The 19,272-nt window shown below is 40.4% G+C and overlaps 1 protein-coding gene across 2 annotated transcripts in view; it reads left to right on the forward strand.

Moving 5' to 3' along the window:
- Window positions 1-19,272, forward strand: part of LOC144515268 (roundabout homolog 2) — a 65,260-nt gene that overhangs the window by 40,163 nt on the left and 5,825 nt on the right. For both annotated transcript variants that reach the window (XM_078245950.1, XM_078245951.1), the window contains exons 8-19: window positions 1,418-1,589; window positions 2,440-2,645; window positions 6,545-6,626; window positions 6,862-7,024; window positions 10,067-10,233; window positions 11,600-11,721; window positions 11,944-12,160; window positions 12,697-12,815; window positions 15,357-15,534; window positions 17,548-17,766; window positions 18,977-19,019; window positions 19,122-19,258. In XM_078245950.1, coding sequence (XP_078102076.1) covers window positions 1,418-1,589; window positions 2,440-2,645; window positions 6,545-6,626; window positions 6,862-7,024; window positions 10,067-10,233; window positions 11,600-11,721; window positions 11,944-12,160; window positions 12,697-12,815; window positions 15,357-15,534; window positions 17,548-17,766; window positions 18,977-19,019; window positions 19,122-19,258 — 1,825 coding nt within the window. The remainder of the gene's footprint in view (window positions 1-1,417; window positions 1,590-2,439; window positions 2,646-6,544; window positions 6,627-6,861; window positions 7,025-10,066; window positions 10,234-11,599; window positions 11,722-11,943; window positions 12,161-12,696; window positions 12,816-15,356; window positions 15,535-17,547; window positions 17,767-18,976; window positions 19,020-19,121; window positions 19,259-19,272) is intronic.

Genomic DNA, 19,272 nt, shown 5'->3' on the forward strand with positions numbered 1-19,272 from the left:
TTCGGGCAAACCTGTAGACAAACACTGTCCTCCTTCCACATTGTACTCAACTATAAATACCCTGTTGCTCAACAGCAGCTGGGATCAGTGACTTGGAGGAGCAGCTTCAGATGTTTTTAGAAGCTTGTCAGAGAGCAAACAGGAAGCTCAGCTACAGATTTTGTGAATAAGCTTCCGTCTGCAGGAGGGTTCGGGCACATGGCTTGGCTGTTTGTAGAGCTTTTTGCTGTATTTGGGGGATTAACTGTAGCCTTATAACCTTGGTCCCTCCACCAAAGTCTAAGCCTCTTAGAGGAATGAAATGGATGGCTGAATGGATTGATGTGGATCCCTTCCCCCTTGTTCACATCCATCTCACTTACAGAAAAACAGAATGGGACAGCTATGAAAGGTCTGTTAACGGGCATCATCCCAAAAACACCAAAACAACTGTAGCCCACTCAATCAATTCTAATTGGTTACAGGATTATCATGTGCCCCTTTAAATCTGATAGATCCGTTGCATGGGAGATAAATTGGTGACTGGTACTAAAATGTAAAATTAGAATGCGTCTACAGTAACCAACAAATTCAGGAATATGAGTCTGAATAGGGTGCAGAGAGGCCTAACGTCACTGTGTCCATGTTGGGACACTGTCGCTGCTGTTGGCCATATCCAGAGACTTCCAACCTGATGCACTTTCCGGTCTTTTCGCGTACTTTCCAATTGCAATCATCACCAGCAGAATTGATCTATACCCATCTAACAATATATGTATGAGTTTTCATATACTGTATGTACATGGACATTTACATGTCTAATTAGTATATAAATGAAAATAGTTTTACTGTACTGGAAATTAAGGAGCTTTTATTGCATAATTCAGAGTTGTTGAAACATGTCATTTTATTGTGAAGGACGTAAGTTCGATCCCGGTAGTTTTGACAGCGTTGATTCGACTTAATACCAAGGGGGTGAGCTTCTTCTAACAATGTGTAGCTCCTATGGCACCATTTTGATGCTAACAAGCACTCACCCGCCGTTAGCATTCCAATACAGAAGAAAAGCACCTGAGAGGTTCAAAGGCTACTAACAACAGAGGCCATTTCACTATCTTACCAAACTGTTTCTCTGTGTTTATGCAAAAGTTATAATATACCAGAGATACTTGAACCAGCCAATATATTTTTGTCAACCGAAATACATATCAAAGTACAATATATAAACTAATTCAGCAGGGTGCTACACAACAATCTCTCCCAGTTTGTTTCAGCCATGCTAGTGGTGACGTCGGTCTGTTGGTCCACCATTTTTTTATTTCACTATTTCATGCCATTTTAAAGATTAAATTATGAATTAATTAATTGAAGTATAGACACAATGTAGCCTTGCTTTTTAAATGGTATCTTCTGTTCTGCTGTCCGTCTGTGTGTTTAGATGTTGTTGTTCCCCGGCCAGCCACCGTCGCAGTCTGGCCGTTACTCTGTCTCCGTGAGTGGAGAATTGACCATCACTGACGTCCACCCCGAGGACTCTGGCTTCTACATCTGCCAGGCCATCAGCGTAGCAGGAAGTGTGTTGACCAAGGCGCTGCTGGAGGTGGAGGGAGGTGAGACTTCAGTCCACACAGTTAATGTTTGAACCTGGAGGAGGTTTATTCTTTATTCTCTACTCAGCTAATGAGAAGAAACCATATTAATTACTAAGTAGGTGCATAACAATACGGCTCATAAAGACCAGGAAAGAACACAGTTAGAGACCCCATGCTCGATGAGCAATGAATTTTAGGCTTAATGTTCTTCCTCAGGCTGCTTGTAAACACCAGATTTAAGCTTCTTTTTTGTGCTTTTTATGCAGCCTATTATTTTCTGCCTACTAAGCATCTGAAGTACTCTCACCCTTTACACTCAGGCAGGTATTAACTTGATAATCTTATTTTCTATAGGCTTTTTGTACGCCCTACAAATATGTTTTTCACCACTTTTCTCCACCGTTTAGCTGTTATAAAACAATCTGATCTTGATTGTTTTGTGGTTCGTATCCTATCATCTACTGGCTTGACCTGAGTGAGTTAATTCTGTAAGCAGTTACGAGCGCTTGATAAACAAAATGACACAAAGCAGTGTTCAGTTCACGTTTTTCCAAAGGTTTAATGAGACACACAAGAATACATACATTTTCTAAAAATGAATCTACTCTTACTTCGATGACGTGAGAGTAGATAGATAGAAAGAGGAACCAGAGGAAAGGAGAAATTTAACTCAAGGTAGGTTCATACAGATTAATCTTCAGTAAAGAAAACAGTGTAACACTTTATGATACAAATGTATGATACCAATTAAAGCAGATGAGAGAGGCTTTGTTTAGAGTTTTTACCGAATGGAATGTAACAGATTCACAACAATAGCCAATCAGAAGACAGACATAATATTCTACCTCCGCTCCCCTCATACTGGTAGGTCCTTCAGGTCGTGTCCCGCCTATTATTCGCCAAGGACCGGCCAATCAGACTGTATCTCGGGGCGCGACGGCGCACCTGCACTGCCGTGTAATCGGAGGACCATCAGTGAAGATTTCATGGGAGAAGGATGGAGAGAGACTTCTGGGAAATAAGCCTCGACTGACCTTGATGGAGAATGGCAGTTTGCAAATCACAGACATAAAGGTGTGTGTGTGTGTGTGTGTGTGTGTGTGCATGTGTGAAGTGGGTGTCATTTATTAGAAAGGGCATGAAAATGATGAGCTTTGCTGCTATCAAGCGATCACCCGCCGTTAGCATTCCATTGACTGCCATTCATTTTGGCGCCACTTTGACAGCGAATAACTTTACAGCTGAAGTGTTTAAAGACTTTATTTGTCCATTGTTTATTTCTAAAGAAACACGACAATGTATAAAAGGCTACATTACTTTGTACCTCACGTTATGGCTCCGTAGCAGATATTTTTGTAAAAATAGGCTAACGATTGTGTCATAACCACGCGACTTACTGTCGCACAGTAGAGGAATTACACAGGAGCACAGGAAAAGCTCGCAGGCAGTTTCGACTTACATTAGCTGTTTAAGTTTAATTACTAATGTTAACTAGCATTTTAGTTAGCAATAATTAGCCTGTGCCTATGTTATCTCCTTACATATACCTACGCTCTCCGTCTCTGCAAGATTGGGAATGATTGAGATTTCTCTTGGCACAGCTACCAGAAGACTTCCAACTTTCAGACAGGTTGCTCACGTCACATTTACGTCGTCTCTCTCAGTTGGAGGCTGTGCAGTAACGCTCAGCCATCACCGGAAAAGTGCTTCTAATATCCTTCACTGGTCTCCGTAGAAAACAACAGCATCATTTTGTCCACTTCTTTAACTGTCTATGATCTCTGGCCTAATTTCACTTTCTCTGCAGCCCACATTGCAACATGTTTTTATTTTTTTCCTTTTCCATTATACATTTTATTTTCGTTTGTAAAATGAAGGTGAGACTGAGTTTCAAAGACCAATCTCTCTGAGGCAGAGCGTATCTCTCCAGTGCAGTTATGTGCTCATACGGTGTGTAATTGTAATGTTAATGAAGGTGCTTGTTTGTAAATGCTAATGTGTTCTACTTTGATGGAAGAGCAGTCGGCAGCCCCTTTGTGCTTTAACCCCTCCTGGAGGTCAGCGAGTGCACACAGGACGGAGCGAAAGCAGCATAGTTTTCGTTAATTGACTGGCGATAGATGATTAATCATCTGACCAGCTTTTAATTAAATCTCCTGCCCCGACTATGCTTCACCACTTCCTCCCACGTCCTCTCTCATCCTCTTTCCCCCGCTGTGGTGCTCAGCAAACTTGGAGCATTAAGGTTTGGTCCAATGCATCACTGAGGCTGGGGAAATCTGCCATGCCAATGGATTCAATGGAACAGAAGAGATGCATTAGTGTGGCATCAAGGGGATGACAAGGGGAAAAAAAGAAGAGGGCAAATGTAGATGACGAGTGAGGGACTAAAAATATTTACCCTGCTGATGCCTACCCACCATCAATATTTTAGCAGCAGTTGAAGTCATCTAAAGATGTTCACCTGCCCACACGCTGTGCTGTCTGTCAGCCAGAGGTCAGCACTGCGGTGGATGATCTCATATGGTCTGATGACGGCTCCAGCAGACTGGATCTCAGCCAGGACAGGGCTGGAGCAAACACTAGAGTGTCAGTGAAGCATGAAGGCATATACTATACAGGGCATAATGTAAACAGGGGGGCAGGTACAGTAGAGTTTGGTGTGGTGCCTCATGGTTTGTAGCAATGGAGCTTTGAGAGCTATCGAGGCTCAGGTGAAGACTACTGAGCAGTGTTGGAAGAAGTATTCAGATCCTTCACTTAAGTAAAAGTACTAATACCACCCTGTAAAAAATACTCTGTCCTTGCATTGAAAATGTTACTTAAGTAAAAGTATGTAAGTATCATTAGGAAAATGTACTAAAAGTATTACAAGTAAAAGTACTCAATGCAGAAAAATCCTCACATTTTAGAAACTGGATACGATCAAAACAGTTCTGTCAATCAACAAGTGTTTAATTGGTTAATCATTTCAGCTGTACTTGTAGACCTGTATTTTGTCAGTTTAATTTATAATAAAACATCATATTTTATAGACTATGTTTGCGTGCAAAGAAATCTTAATTTGGAAATTAACTAGTAACCTGCTTTAATGCAGTGGAGTAAAAAGTACAATGCATACAATACAGCATCAGGCAACTGTTTTCAGTGAAAAAGCACTGTGAATATTGGACATTTATCAGGTGGCCAGCAACATGACTCCAAATGAATGCTAATGTTGCTCCGTAACTGATGGATGTGTAAGTAAGGAGCTGTTTCCAATAATAAATAAATGATGAAAGAATAATTACTTGGGTTCAAACAGAGCATCTTCTTTCGGGCATTCTTATTTTCTCGATAATTACATGATTCCTTGATGAAAACTTCTTGGATTGGAAGTTAGAATTAAGTGATTTGGAATTTACGGACTTGTATAAAACGCACGTGTTTACTTACATTTACGTTTACTTACAACTTATATTTACATTATTGTCATGACCTGGCTCAGGTGGTCACAACAAACAGGGAGACGACACCATGTTGAATGTTTAAAGACAACTTTATTTAATCCGGTTAAATCAAATTAGACCACATTAAATAACCAAATTAACTATATACAGAATGGGATGAGGAGATCAGACTCAGTGGCGTAGGGTGTGCATGAGTGAAAGAGGTGAGTGTGTGTTGGTGTTGTAAAGTGTAAACATCGCAAAAGGCAAACCTAGGACAACATAACCAAATCAAACCAAACCACGGTGTGCCTGTGGAGACAGCCAGAGCAGAAAGAGGGAGAGCCAGAGTGCAGTTTAAGTAATCTCAGCACACCGGGCCCTGGTAAAATGAGGTATTCTAAGTAGTGACGTGAAAATGGGAGGCAGAGGTTAGAAACACACCTCCACAATGTCAACTGCAAAACCACTCCAAAATGACACCACAGGGGCATAGCAATTATGTTTTTTTGGGATGCATTAACATGTGAACAGCATGTTACATGTAATATTGTGGCGACATTATACTTTAAAGTGCCCATATTATGAAAAAGAAATCACTTTTTCTGGGATTTGGGGTGTTATTTTGTGTCTCTGGTGCTTCCACACGCAAACAAACTTTGCTCCGGGTGAGCTGTTCAAAATCTGCACGGCTTTCTACGTCACCAGCCGAAATGAGGGTGCTAGGGAGCTAACCGTTAGCATGCTAGCGCTAGCATGCTAGCTCGTTCTCAATGGCAAAACACTGCTACAACACACACAAATTCACCCTAATCTACAAAATAAATTGTATAGAACTACTTACATGTCTCTGTTCTGCAGGTATTCCACGCAAAGTTGTAAGTGCGCCCTCGTTTAGAAGAAGTCTCCCGGCTAATCCTGCCTTGTACAGGCCGAAGTTGGAGAAACAGCTAGCTAGCAATTGTGATCTTACCTAGCTACTGCGTATGTGCGACTGACAACAAAGATCTTACAGAAGTTGAGAGTTCTCACTCTGTAGCTAAAACAGAGACCTGAACACAGGGTGAAAAGAGGAGCTGCAGCAATGGGCAGTACAACAAAAATATGGTGTTTTTTGAGAATTAAACCATGTAAACCTATTCTGATACAATCTAAAATTACAATTATGAACCTGAAAATGAGCATAATATGACCACTTTAAAATAAATCTGTACAGAAACTAATACATGTACATGTCAGGTGAATGTAGTTAAGTAAAACATGCAGTATTTACCTTTTGAAATGTAGAAGTACAAACTAGCATATTACGGAAATTGTATACAGTAAGCACAATACTTATAGTAAATGTATAGTCTTCTTCTGCCAGTCAGATTGAGAATAGGATGACTTTGCTGACTTTGGCATTCTTGATCTAAACATTCTTTCAGTCATCTAAATAGATCCAAACCATCCTTCAAAAATGAATAACTGCTGGCAGCATTTGTTCTTCATTGGCTCCTTTTTTTTTCCGGGTGTCTGTCTCAAATGTTAACTTCTGTTCAACAGAATGCAGACTCAGGGATGTACACGTGCGTGGTATCTAGCGCCACAGGGGAGACGAGCTGGAGTGGGATGCTGACTGTCAGAGGTACTCCCACCAAAACTCTCCACACTCTGTCTCTCTGATACACTTTACACTCTAGTCGCTCTCACACTACACCTCCATGCTCAAGAAACTACACGCTCTGCCAGTGTTCTTTATAAGAGCACAGTCTGTAGCCATAACAGGACAAAATCCTCTCCAGTTTCAGCCAAAATGTTGATGAGAATCAATTTGTTGTTGTGGTATAACAGTGCTGTTTGTGCTCTGGTTTGTGTAACAGAGGATGGAGTTTCTTCTGTATCCAGAGAGTTTATCCAGCTTCCGGGGCCTCCGCAGAAGCCTGTAGTGACAGAGGTGACTAAAAACACTGTCACCCTCACGTGGCAGTCCAACCCTCATGAAGGCGGGGCCGCCGTCACCTCCTACATCATCGAGGCCTTCAGGTACACAATGACACACTGATACAGGAACACCATGTTTTTTGTACATTGTACAATTTAAAAAAACATTTTGAGTTTGCAAAGTCAGATCAGGCATTGTAGTGTAATCTGAAAAGCCTTATCTATTATCTATTATTATAAAAAAAAGATGTTTTCATGATTGTAGTCTGGTTATAGGAACACTGATGTTTTTGGGAAATATGCGTATTTGCTTTCTTGCTGAGAGTTAGATAAGAAGATCGATACCACTTCCATATACTATGTCTGTTCAATATGAAACTACTGCAGCTTGTTAGCTTAGCTAAGCATGAAGACTGAAAAAAGGGGGAAACAGTTAGCCTGTCTCCCTGCATAAACAAATCCACCAACCAGCACCTTTAAAACTCACAAATGAACACGTTTTATCTCGTTTGTTGAATCTGTCCAAACAGAGCTGGTATCTGTTTTTCCAATTTTGCCAATATTCTGACTATTCACACATAATGAGGTCTTCTTCATTTAGAGTTATTAGAGTTGGGGAATGACTCATCAATGCCTGAGGGAGAGACAGTTCTATTAAGTGACGTCCTGAAGTGACACCGTGACACTCATTGCATCCGTATTTAGCCGTGGCAATCCCGAGGAGAGCCATAGCAGTTCTAACAACAAACTAGAGGCTTTAGTGAGACAGACAGTGAGTGAAAGAAGAGACAATTACTGCTGTGGTCAGCTTGGCAGCTCTGTCCTGTCCTGGGGCAAAGGAAGGAGGGGATGCTAGCCCAGTTGGAGAGTTCACTCATTACAGAAGCAGGAGAGAGGATACAGGCAAAGTGTACAAGCACAAACACACACAAAAGTCCAGTTGGTATGTGTGTGGAAAGAAAGCTCGTTGTGGTAGACTTGCACGCAGAGCTGATGATGACAATCCACTCACTGTTGCATGATCCACCAACAACAAATTGTTGACCTTTGTTGATCTGAAATGAAGACAGATTCAGCAACTGCACGGCCTATTTCTCGCTTAAAATGTTTTCAGAAACACATTTCGGTGAACTATTTTAGTACAATATGAGATCGTATTCTGAACAAGCCGCCATGACAGTCTGTCTTTGAATTTCCGGAGAAACCAGACCCATGTGACGCCTTCGTCCAATCAGCTGCCGGTTTTCATTTTTGGGCGACAATACAGATTAGCGCCGCCTGCTGTTAGGGAGACGTATTACGTCTCGTCACTTTGGTGTGTTCCGAGGCACTTTTTTGACCAATTTGGGGAGACTGATCAGTCCAACTGCCTTTTCCGTCGGCTCTGTGTGTCTGGCCCTTTAGTCAGTTAATCATGACAGTTACGGAAACATGGGGGTTTTGTTTGAACTTTACTTGGAACGTCAACAGAAGTGACCATGCAGGAACTCATAGTGCACCTTTAAGAGCCATGGCAGTGCCAACAGATGATTCTCACTGTCCTGTATTTAAAAGAATTATTTTGACATTTTTTGTTTGCTTTCTCGCAGAGAGTTAGATGAGAAGATCGATACCCTTGTAATATCTGCCAGTTAGAGGTCCTGATAGATGGATATGATAGTGGTATCGATCTTCTCATTTAACTCTCAGCAAGAAAGCGAATAAGGGAATTAAGTGTATTTCCCAATATGTCAAACTATTGCTTTAGGACACCAACCAATGCTGAAAGGCAATTGACATTAAAGTAATTACCTGCGATTTTAGTAATCTATTAACTGTTTAAGTCATCTATCGAGACATGTTCTCAAATGTGTTTTATGTCATTTTAACTGACATGAAAATATTAATATGGACTTTGACTGTCACCTTGTGCTCGGGGAAACGGCGATGGGCCTTTTCTGACCCAAACAATGAATCAGTTGATTGAAAACATAACGGAGAGATGATCTAGTCATATAGAGTGACAGGCATTTTTACTTGCAGCCGTAATATCAACTAATTTATGTCATTACCCTGAGATATCGCTTTGTTTTCTCATAATCACAAAGATAGCAACAACTGTTTTCAAAACTTAAACGTGATTTACCCAATGTAGAGCTCTCTTCTGTTGTCTGTTCCATTTTCATCAGTACGTCTGCTGTCAGGCTTTCAGCAATCAAACCCATTATGTTGTTATCTCAATGTTATAATGAAGCCGTGCTCTCAAGATAGGAGGAAAAAAAAAAGTTTGCCTGTTGAAACTGTGGGCCCTATTTTAACGATATAAGCGCACGGCGTGAAGCGCATGGTGCAGGTGCTTTTCCAAATCCACGTTTGCTAATTTGACGGTGGAAAAAAGGGACAGTGCACCGGGCGCATGGTTCAAAAGGGTTGTACTTGGTGTCTTCATTAATTCATAGGTGTGTTTTGGGCGTAACATGCAATAAACCAGTGTCATCTCCCATTCCCTTTAAAAGCCAGGTGCGTTTGTACATTTGTGTATTGCTATTATGATGGCGGATTTGCACCGAAATATTTTTATTTGTAATCTTTTGCATGTGTGTGTGCTGCTGCGCTTCCCTGTGTGTGTAACAAGCAGTGTGCGCTCGCTGTGCATAAGCCTAGGCGCATTTTACTAGTTTGCTGTTAAAATAACAATGAAATGCTGCGCTATTGACTTTAGACCAGGTTTTTGTTGGTCAATGGAGCGATCACTTTTCGCTGCCTCAAGATAGCATTACGCCAAGAATTCACCTGAACACACCTCCCTGTAAGACCAGCACGCCCATGGGCTCAAAGATGGGTGCAGGTGTATTTGCCATTTTAACGACGCGGGCGCTGGACGGGAAATTGACCACTGCATCGGTCTTAAACTAGCAAAGACACTGGGGTCGTGCTTTGCGCCGTGCTGCGCCAGGTGCAAGATAGGGCTGTATGTTTTAAGATCCTCCTGATAAAGATCTTGACCTCAAGTGTGATGCTATCATCTTACATTCCCCCAAATCCCTAAATAATGAAATAAATATCAAATTCAGTCTTTTAATCTGACAATATTGGTATAGTTAAATTATGATCACAAGACAGATTTTAAGAAATGTTTTAATTGTCTTGTTTCTTTCCCATCAGCCAATCAGTGGGCAGCACCTGGCAAACGGTGGCGGACCACGTGAAGCATGAGAGGCACACAGTGGCCGGACTCTTCCCCAACACTGTTTATCTCTTCATCGTCCGAGCAGTCAACTCTTACGGCCTCAGTGACCCCAGCCCCATCTCCGAGCCTGTCAGGACGCAGGGTGAGTTATATAAACAAAAACTTTTTCTGTCACAACCTCAGACTCGAGACTGGTGGACTCAAATGCACGACTCTTAACTCAGTAGACACTTAACAAAAAGTTCACTTGGCAAGAAAGGTTAAACAAAAAGCGCTCACAAAGAGGATCAGTCACTATACAAAAATCAATTAACAAAAACCTGGAAACATGAAGGTATGGCTAGAAATCTTGACACTTTCACGTGGAACGAACAAGACGAACTGGCACAAGACAAAGGGAGACGAGGAACATTTATACATGAGGTAGGGGAAAACAGGTGAAAACAATCAGGGGCGGGGATGACTATCACACTGGTGGGAAAATCACACAAAGGGAGGAAGTCAGGGTCTGAAACGGGAAAGTGAATACAAAATAAAACAGGAAGTGCACAACAAGACAAGAGTGACTAAACTTAACAAACTTGACGAGACATAATTTAGAATTCTCTTTGGATTGGGTTCTATGAGTTTAGCATCGCCATGGTACATCGGCAAGAATGTATGAGGGACAACAGGTGTTTCCGTTTAAGCCATGCATTTACTCCGCACACATTCAGGGCGAAAGCAGATGATGAGGCTTGACGGTTATGTGTTTTTTTTCTATAAATGATAAACAGACACAAATTACAATACAGTTAAACATATAACATCAAGTAACTTAATGATTAAATACCTAAACAAACAATACATATAAGTAACCTTACCCGAGGGGGTGAGGGATAGGCCTACCACTGCTTAAATTCTAGAGTACTATATAACAGACAAACATTAATTGAACAGTTACATAGGACATTGCACTAAATCAGGTTAAGGATACTTGTATTTCCTGAAGGCTACAATTAAATCATGTGCACTGCACACTTACACACAATATTACTCCTGTAGCCTCAAGGCAAACAGGCAAGATTTCAGCATTTACTGGTCAAGCATTAAATCACATCCACTTCCAAATAACCATTAAAGTAACACAATAGTTGATTAATAGGTGAGAATGATTGAGTCCATGCTATGAAAGTGAACCAATGAATAGTATGGCTCTATTCTACACATAACATTTTCTGATTACACTCTTGCGTAATATAACTCCTACTGTACAATCTTTATTTTAGTTTATGGTTTTGAAGAAAGACATTAGAGATACTGAGGCCGGCACCAAGATAATGAGGTTTAAAAAAAACTTGCTTTTCATGTGCAGTCTCAAAACTAATTTGCTTTCCCAGTGTGATTTTCTTTTACCTTGAGCGCTGCTGAATTTCATCAAAAAGCTTTGCTTTTGTTTGTTTTTTTTGCTGAAAATTGCTATCCAGTTGTTTTTGTGGCTTGGACTGACTGGATTTCATTGTTGTCAGATGGAAGTCCTACAGAACAAGGTGTGGACCACAGACAGGTGCAGAGGGAGTTAGGAGAGGTGTCTGTCTACCTGCAGAAGCCTGTGGTTCTGTCTCCTACCAGCGCCAGGATTTCTTGGACTGTGAGTTGAATACTTGGCTCATCAAAAGGTCTACTTACTCAATGTCGGCTTGCAGTGTGCGGAGGACACGCTACTCTCCAAGAATTAACTTCAAAACCCTCAAACATTACGTGACACAAACAGATTAACTTGAAGTACAGACACAACTGGTTCTGCTTGTCGTTACTGATGTAAATGTGAAACTCGGTTTCTTCTTCTTCTTGTCTTGCCAACGTTTCTCAGGTCGCCTTTCAGTCCCGGTACGTTCAGGGTTATCGTATATTTTACCGGACTATCGGCAGCTCCTGGTTGGTCCAGGATGTGGAGGCCACGTCTGACCACAGCATCGTCTTGGTAGATCTGTACAGCAGTACGGAGTATGAGGTCAAGATTCGCCCTTACTTCAATGAGTTACAGGGACATGACAGCCTCATGGTCCTGCTGCGTACGCCTGAGGAGGGTAAGAAATGACATCATCAATAACTTTGTCAATAGCATAGAACTGTAATTATCAAGTGAAGCTCAGGAATGATTAGATTAGCAGTTGATAGTATTGTCCCTTAAAGGAATACATCAAAGTTGGTAACACTTAATTTCTAAAAGGTTTCCTTGAAATAACTATGCAATTTGGGACGTAATACAGAGAAGAGTGTTCAATTGCTACACTTGTAGTGTAAATGGAAACAAATCTGTGCACAGCAGGTCTGCTGAACACGCACACATGTGCCAGATATCGAGAATAATGTTTCCAATAATAAATAAATAATTACAGAATATTTAATTGGATTTAAACAGAGCCTTTATTTCATGGACATTCCTATTTCCCCCGAATAATAGCACCAAATTACAGTTGTTTTTTTTTAGGAAACCTCCTGGACATTATTGGGAAATTATCCACTAATCACAGACCTGTAAAATCGATCGCTACCATAACACTGATATCCGTTAATAATAATAATAGAAATGTAATCGTCTTCTTCTTATCTCTGTCTGCAGTTTTAAGTGCACCCCCACAGGCTATATCAGTGGTTCAGCTCACCAACAGCTCCAGTATCAGTGTGTCCTGGGAGCCTCCGACTCATAATACTCAGAGCGGCATCATTCGAGAGTACAAGGTGAGACCTTCCTGAGATTTCCTCCATTTTTCCCCCGTTAATGGGTTTTTTCGGGGACTTTTTTTTTTTTACAGCTATCAGTATATGACTAGACTCAGTGCGGCATCATTCAAGAGTACAAGGTGAGACCTTCTTCGTGAGATTTCCTCAATTTTTTTCCCCGTTAATGGGTTTTTTTCGGGGAGTTTTTCTACAGCTATCAGTATATGACTAGACCCGACTCCTGAGACAACACCTGACTGTCTGTCTTGTTCTCTGATGTTTATTTTTTCTTTTAAGTCGGTCAATCGGTAGTCTATATCCACGACGTTCCACTTCCGGGATTGCTCCGGTGCCACCGGAAATTCCGCCGGATGTCGCTCTTTTCGGCCAGACGTCTATTACCTTCCATTTTCTTTGTGTTGGAATTTTAAACTCCATTTTATTTATGAGGGCTATGGTTAACTGCTCCTCAGATCTCTGCAGGGTAAATCCAGACAGCTAGCTAGACTATCTGCCCAATCTGAGTTTTCTGTTGCACACCTAAAACAACCTTTGAATGTACACGTTCCACCAAAACAAGTTCCTTCCCGAGGCTGTTTTGCAGCAGCACCGTTGCTGTGTCCGGTACTTAGCGCCGCTCAAGACGATTCTGATTGGTTTAAAGAAATGCCAATAAACCAGAGCACGTTTTTCTTCCATCCCGGAATGCTGTGTGGACTAGCCAGACCCTCCGCAGCAGCACTGTGGAGGAAGGTCTGGCAAAGCAAACAAGTCAATCAGTGACGTAGACTGTAGACTGCGTAAATAGAAAGGAACAAATTGTTCTTTTAATCCATGATATTTTTACGCACTCATTACTCAGTGTTTGTCCAAATTTGTTGTTTAGACACATAAAATTCATTTTTAATTAACAATTGCCTCTAATCTTCTGCCAGTGCATGCACTGCTGTCGCCGAAAGAGCCTCAATTTTGTCATCAGATTGAAAACTGACTGTCCCTGTCATCTGTTTGCTCCGTGAAAAAAACATTGAGAGTGAGTCTCTTAGTATGAGCACAACACTGATTACTAATCATCAGGCTGCTATTGCAGAAAAAAAGGAAGAACATGCAGTTATATTGTTTTGATTTATTCATCCCATCTGCGTCTCCATGTAGAAAGTTAGTGAGAAAACCCCACATGTCTGATCATAAAAAAAAACAGATCATTTTTGTGTGCGGAGGCTCATCAGCTGAAGGCAAAGATCACACTTAATCCCCTTAAACATTTAATTTGCTGAAACCTGCACACAATGTTTTGTATAAGCCTCCCCGTGTCTTAAATGTTAAAAAATGAAATGTTGAATTGGCAGTACGGTGTTACAGGATAGATTTTCATCACAAAAACAGATGATACCGGAGGTGGAAGGTACCTAAGAAGTTCTTTACTAATGTATTGAGGGACTAAGGAAAAATATTCAACTTCTTATTCCACTATATTTATTTTCAATAGTTGCAGATTTTAGCTTACTGTTTGCTCATTTTAAAGTAGTATGATCCTCCGTTGTTGATTAAATTAGCCATCTGTGTAAAAAGTATTTCAAATTTGCTCCATCTTGACCAGCTGCAACATTAAAATGCTACAAACATTCTGCATGATACTTTTATTTTGAAACTTTAAAGAAGCTGTTAATCTATGTTTAAATTGAGACTACACAGAAGAAATATTCAGAAACATATTCCTCACTTACAAATTAAAAGTGGAATTCATGAGCAGTAAAACACACTGTTGTTCAATTTAATAGACTCAGGGTTACTTGGTCTGGTATGTCCAGTAGCTTATGGTGGCTAATGTTAGCACATTTCAGATAGATACTGCTGTCTGACAAACATTACTGAGTCAGTTTAATGATGATGCTGACTTGATGACTTCATTTTGTTTCTGCAACTTTTACAAATACAGTTTAAGCATTTCCCATCCTGTAATGGTCACTTGGCCATAGTGACACACACAAAACACATTTGAAAAAATAATTAGTTGTTTATCAACTTGATTAATCAGTAAATAATGTCAGCACTTAATTGTTTTTTGAAGTTATTTATCAAGAAAAGAAGCAAAAATATCTCACTATTCACAGCAGTTATTTGAAAATAGGACTCTGAGCTCCGGGAACTTCTCATCTGTCGCCATTTATGATCTTATAAAACATTTTCGCCATTGACGTGTTGCTATACTTTTACTGAAGAAATCTGAATATTTCTTCCGCTGCAGGATTTTAAAAGACATACTTTAAATCCAACATGCATGAGAGTAACATATCCAACACATAAAGTGAATGCCTAAAGGCACGTACATTTGGAACATCAGGATTTTAAATCTGGCTTTTAACTGTCATTGCGTTGACATCCCTTTCTCTTTCATCTCTGCTGTATCTTTGCCGTCATTCTCCACTGCGTTCTGCCAGATAAAGCTTCAATGCCTGTCTTATTATAATAACAGGCCATGTCTTGTCACAGGGTGTGCAAGATAAATAAATGTCTCTATGATTCAAACATTAACCCTTCATGTCTGGTGTGGATCAGGTCTGGTGTCTAGCCAGCAGCATGGAGCAGAAGAGCCAGATAAACCGAACAGTGGATGGATCGGTGCTGTCCATCCTGCTGACAGGCCTGTTGCCTGACGTCCACTACACCGTGGTGTTGGCTGCTGTCACCAGTCTGGGTGTGGGCGCTCAAAGCGCACCCGTCAGCCTGCTTCTTAGTGAGTCACTCTTACTGTAAAAGCCACTACAGATAGATAAATATGGCAAGATGTGCTTTCAGCGGGCTCCGTTTACCACAAATGAAATCTGTATGTGGAATGTTGATTTGCTGTGTGAATGACTTTACAACAGATAAGTCATCAACACTGATGCTCTGATTGTGAAAACGTAAAAAGTGTCAGAAAAAGTCAGAAATTCACAGTGAAGCTGAGATATTAATTAAAACTGCATTTAAAGTCTGGTCAGCTACACAGCCAGTTACCCAGACAAGTTGTAGCCCAGAGGGATTGAGCCATTTTCTGAGACCTTTAGCCTCTCCTCTTTACCTTCTGCTGTAGTTTTTTTGAGGGAATAGTTTGACATTTTGGGAAACATGCTTACTCACTCTCTTGCTGAGAGTTAGAGAGAGAGGGTTGATGCCATTTTCATGTCTGTAGGGCAATTATGAAGCCACAGCCAGCAGCCGGTTAGCTTAGCATAAAGCAGGCAAATATTTGTGTTCCTGTGGTCCTATGTTTCCCAGCTAAATGTCTTTTTAATATGACACATTAAAAGGACAATTCCGGCGCAAAAGAGTCGACCGTTCTCTGGGATATGTTTTCATGCTAATCGAATGTGACCAGTTTTATCGCAAACCGCTAATTAGCTTATAACGCTAGTCATTGGGGCGTGCAAAAGTAAAAAGAAATCGCTATTTCTATACCACTAACAAGGCTCAAAAAAGCACCACACTTCCACGGTAGCATAATGAGGGTCCCTACATGTAAACCGCAGCATTGAGAACTTTGTAAGTGTTACTTACTTATGCCTGACACCCCTTGTGGGGGTATAGGCTGTCGACAAAGGACCTCCAGACAACTCGGTCGCTGGCTTTCTTTTCTGTGACCAGGTAAGTAAGTAAGTAAGTGTAGAGACAGTTTATTAAAAAGATAGTTTATAAAGACAGTACCGTTCGGTATACAGGCAGGCCGCATCTTGGGAAAACAGTCATGAGCAGTCAAACGACGAACAGCATGTAACCAGTAACCACTAACGTAGCTCAAGCACGGCGTTCGTCGTCTACTAGCGTTATAAGCTAATTAGCGGTTTGCGCTAAAACTGGTCACATTCGATTAGCATGAAAACGTATCCCAGAGAATGGTCGACTCGGTACCCATGTGTTATTAACCCCTAGGTTCATTTTGCGCCGGAATTGTCCTTTTAAGGGTAAGATAAGGGTTTTATGTTCTCAGCATTGTTTTTTTTCCCTAGGTCAGACGTTCAATGTACGCTTTCCCTGGGTCAATATGTTGAAATCAACCACCTACAGCTTATACTCCTTAAAACCTATGCCCTCAAATTTGCGGGCAAGCCCATTTTCTTGAATTTAGACATTGACATCTCCACAGTGGCTGAACGGATCTTTACGATTCAAACTGCATTTGAAAAGTCCATCTCCTTTCTCTCTTTTGCAAAACAGAACTGTGAAGATATCCCCCATCAATCGCTTGCAGTGTTAGTTTATATCAAGAACATGGGATCCTGGGAACATAGCCCCATAAGGCCTAGAAACAGCTGGAAACAGCTGGGAACAGCTAGCCGGGCTCTGTGTCCAAAGGGAACAAAATCTGCCTACCAACACCTCAAAAGCTCACTAATTAACACAAATGTATGCTGTTTGTTTATCCTATACAAAAACCTGTGTGCCACATGCCTAGCACCACATAACTTGTAATTGTGGTTTTATGGTCAGGCTAGCTGTTTCCCCCTGTTTCTAGTCCTTACGCTAAGCTAAGCTAACCAGCAGCTTCACATTGAACTAACAGACATGAGAGTGGTATTGATCTTCTCATCTAACTGTCAGCAAGAAAGCGAATAAATATATTTATTAAAATGTCAAACTTCTCCTTTTGAACTGTCACCAGATCGTTGTTACATAACCTAAATGATACAGCATGATATAAAAACAATACAAATGCATCAGTAGAGAACAGCCCTCCACTTTGTCTTTAACTTTGCTACTTTTCTTTCAGCTCTCCCCCCGGACAAAACGTCAACTCCTGTGAAGAAAGGCGGTAACCTCAGCATATCAGAGCAGATCACAAGCGTGGTGCGGCAGCCGGCCTTCATCGCAGGGCTGGGTGTGGCTGCGTGGTTGGTGCTGATGGGCTTCAGTGGTTGGCTTTACTGTCGACACCGCAGGAGGAAGCAGCTGGGACACTACACCACATCCTTCGCATACACACCGGCAGGTACGTGGAAAAAAACTTTGACTTATCTTAACTGAGTTTCAGCATCAGGACAGGTGTTGGTAGCTCAGTGTAATAACGGGAAAATAAATCAGTATATTGAGTTTCTAGACTTCAACATTTGTAGAGATTTTCCGCAGCTTGAGATTTTTGGTGGCAGGAAGATTCATCCTTGAAGAATGAACTGTAAAAAGCAGAAAAGGCTACAATTACATGATCCAGGATGGTTTTCAGATGCACTCTGTCACATCTTATTCATTATAAATCTCTTGTCCATGAAAAGGAGAAGTTACAGACAAAAGGCTTCAGTTGTTGTACAGCAAACTGTCAGATTTTAAGTTCTTAATAAACCACTGGGGATATCTCCAGCAGTGATGAATCTTTTTAATTTTAGTTTGCACACACTTGCACTGGATATTCGGTTAATTAAAATCTATTTATCCCCACTGGGCAGTTTTCATGAAGACACACTGAAGCATATGCAAACAGAAACCACTGTGTGCAGTTTATTTTAAATTTGTATGCCCTTTGGCACATTAGCACATAAACACATCAGTTGTTTTCTGACTTTGAGAGATATTTGTCCATGTTCATTAATAATCAATGGACAGCCCAAAGCTTTGAACAAAAATATCAGCTATTTGATTTTCCCATACATATTTCACAGTGACTATTATTGCCATACTAATGACTAAAATATGTTTTTGTTTCATTTTAGTATGGAATCTTTTATCATCTTGTTCATTTAAATGCCACAGACTCTAGATACAAGCAAGAAACAGCTTCACTGATTCGTCAAATAACATTTGTATTTTTTATGTATTGCAGGCATAATGTGTATATATATGTATGTATGTATGTATGTATGTATGTATGTATGTATATATATATATATGTATGTATGTATGTATGTATGTATATGTATATATGTGTGTATATATATATGTGTGTGTGTGTGTGTGTGTAGATATATATATATATATATATATATATATATATATATATATATGTGTGTTTATGTAGGTCAGCAGTATAACATTAAAATATAATATAAATAAAATATTGATTATTATCTGCAATCTTCAAACTTGTGCTTTTGTTTTTTAATAATAGAGCACAATTCAGTTTGAAATGTATTTCATTTCCAGTGAGTCTTTTGTGTCTTTTCTGTTGTAAGACAAGATTAATAACTGAGCAATATTTGTTCTTTCAGTAGGCTTTGCTCACAGTGAAGGATCTGGAATCATCAGTGGAGGGTAAACTGAAGATTATGATTTGATTCAGATAATAATTTGTGTACTTGATGTACAAAGTATTGATATAATCTCACCTTTTTTTATTTTTATTTTTTTTTTTAGGCCTGGCTTGTTAGGATCGAATATGGGCAACTACCCCTGGCTGTCCGACTCTTGGCCGACTCCGAACGTCATTCATAACGGCAAAGACTCTGTCAACTGCTGCTCTGGCAAACTGGACTCAGACAAATATTATAACAGTAAGAGCTAAAAA

The sequence above is a fragment of the Sander vitreus genome, chromosome 3 (assembly GCF_031162955.1).
Source record: "Sander vitreus isolate 19-12246 chromosome 3, sanVit1, whole genome shotgun sequence".
NCBI classification, from domain to species: domain Eukaryota; kingdom Metazoa; phylum Chordata; class Actinopteri; order Perciformes; family Percidae; genus Sander; species Sander vitreus.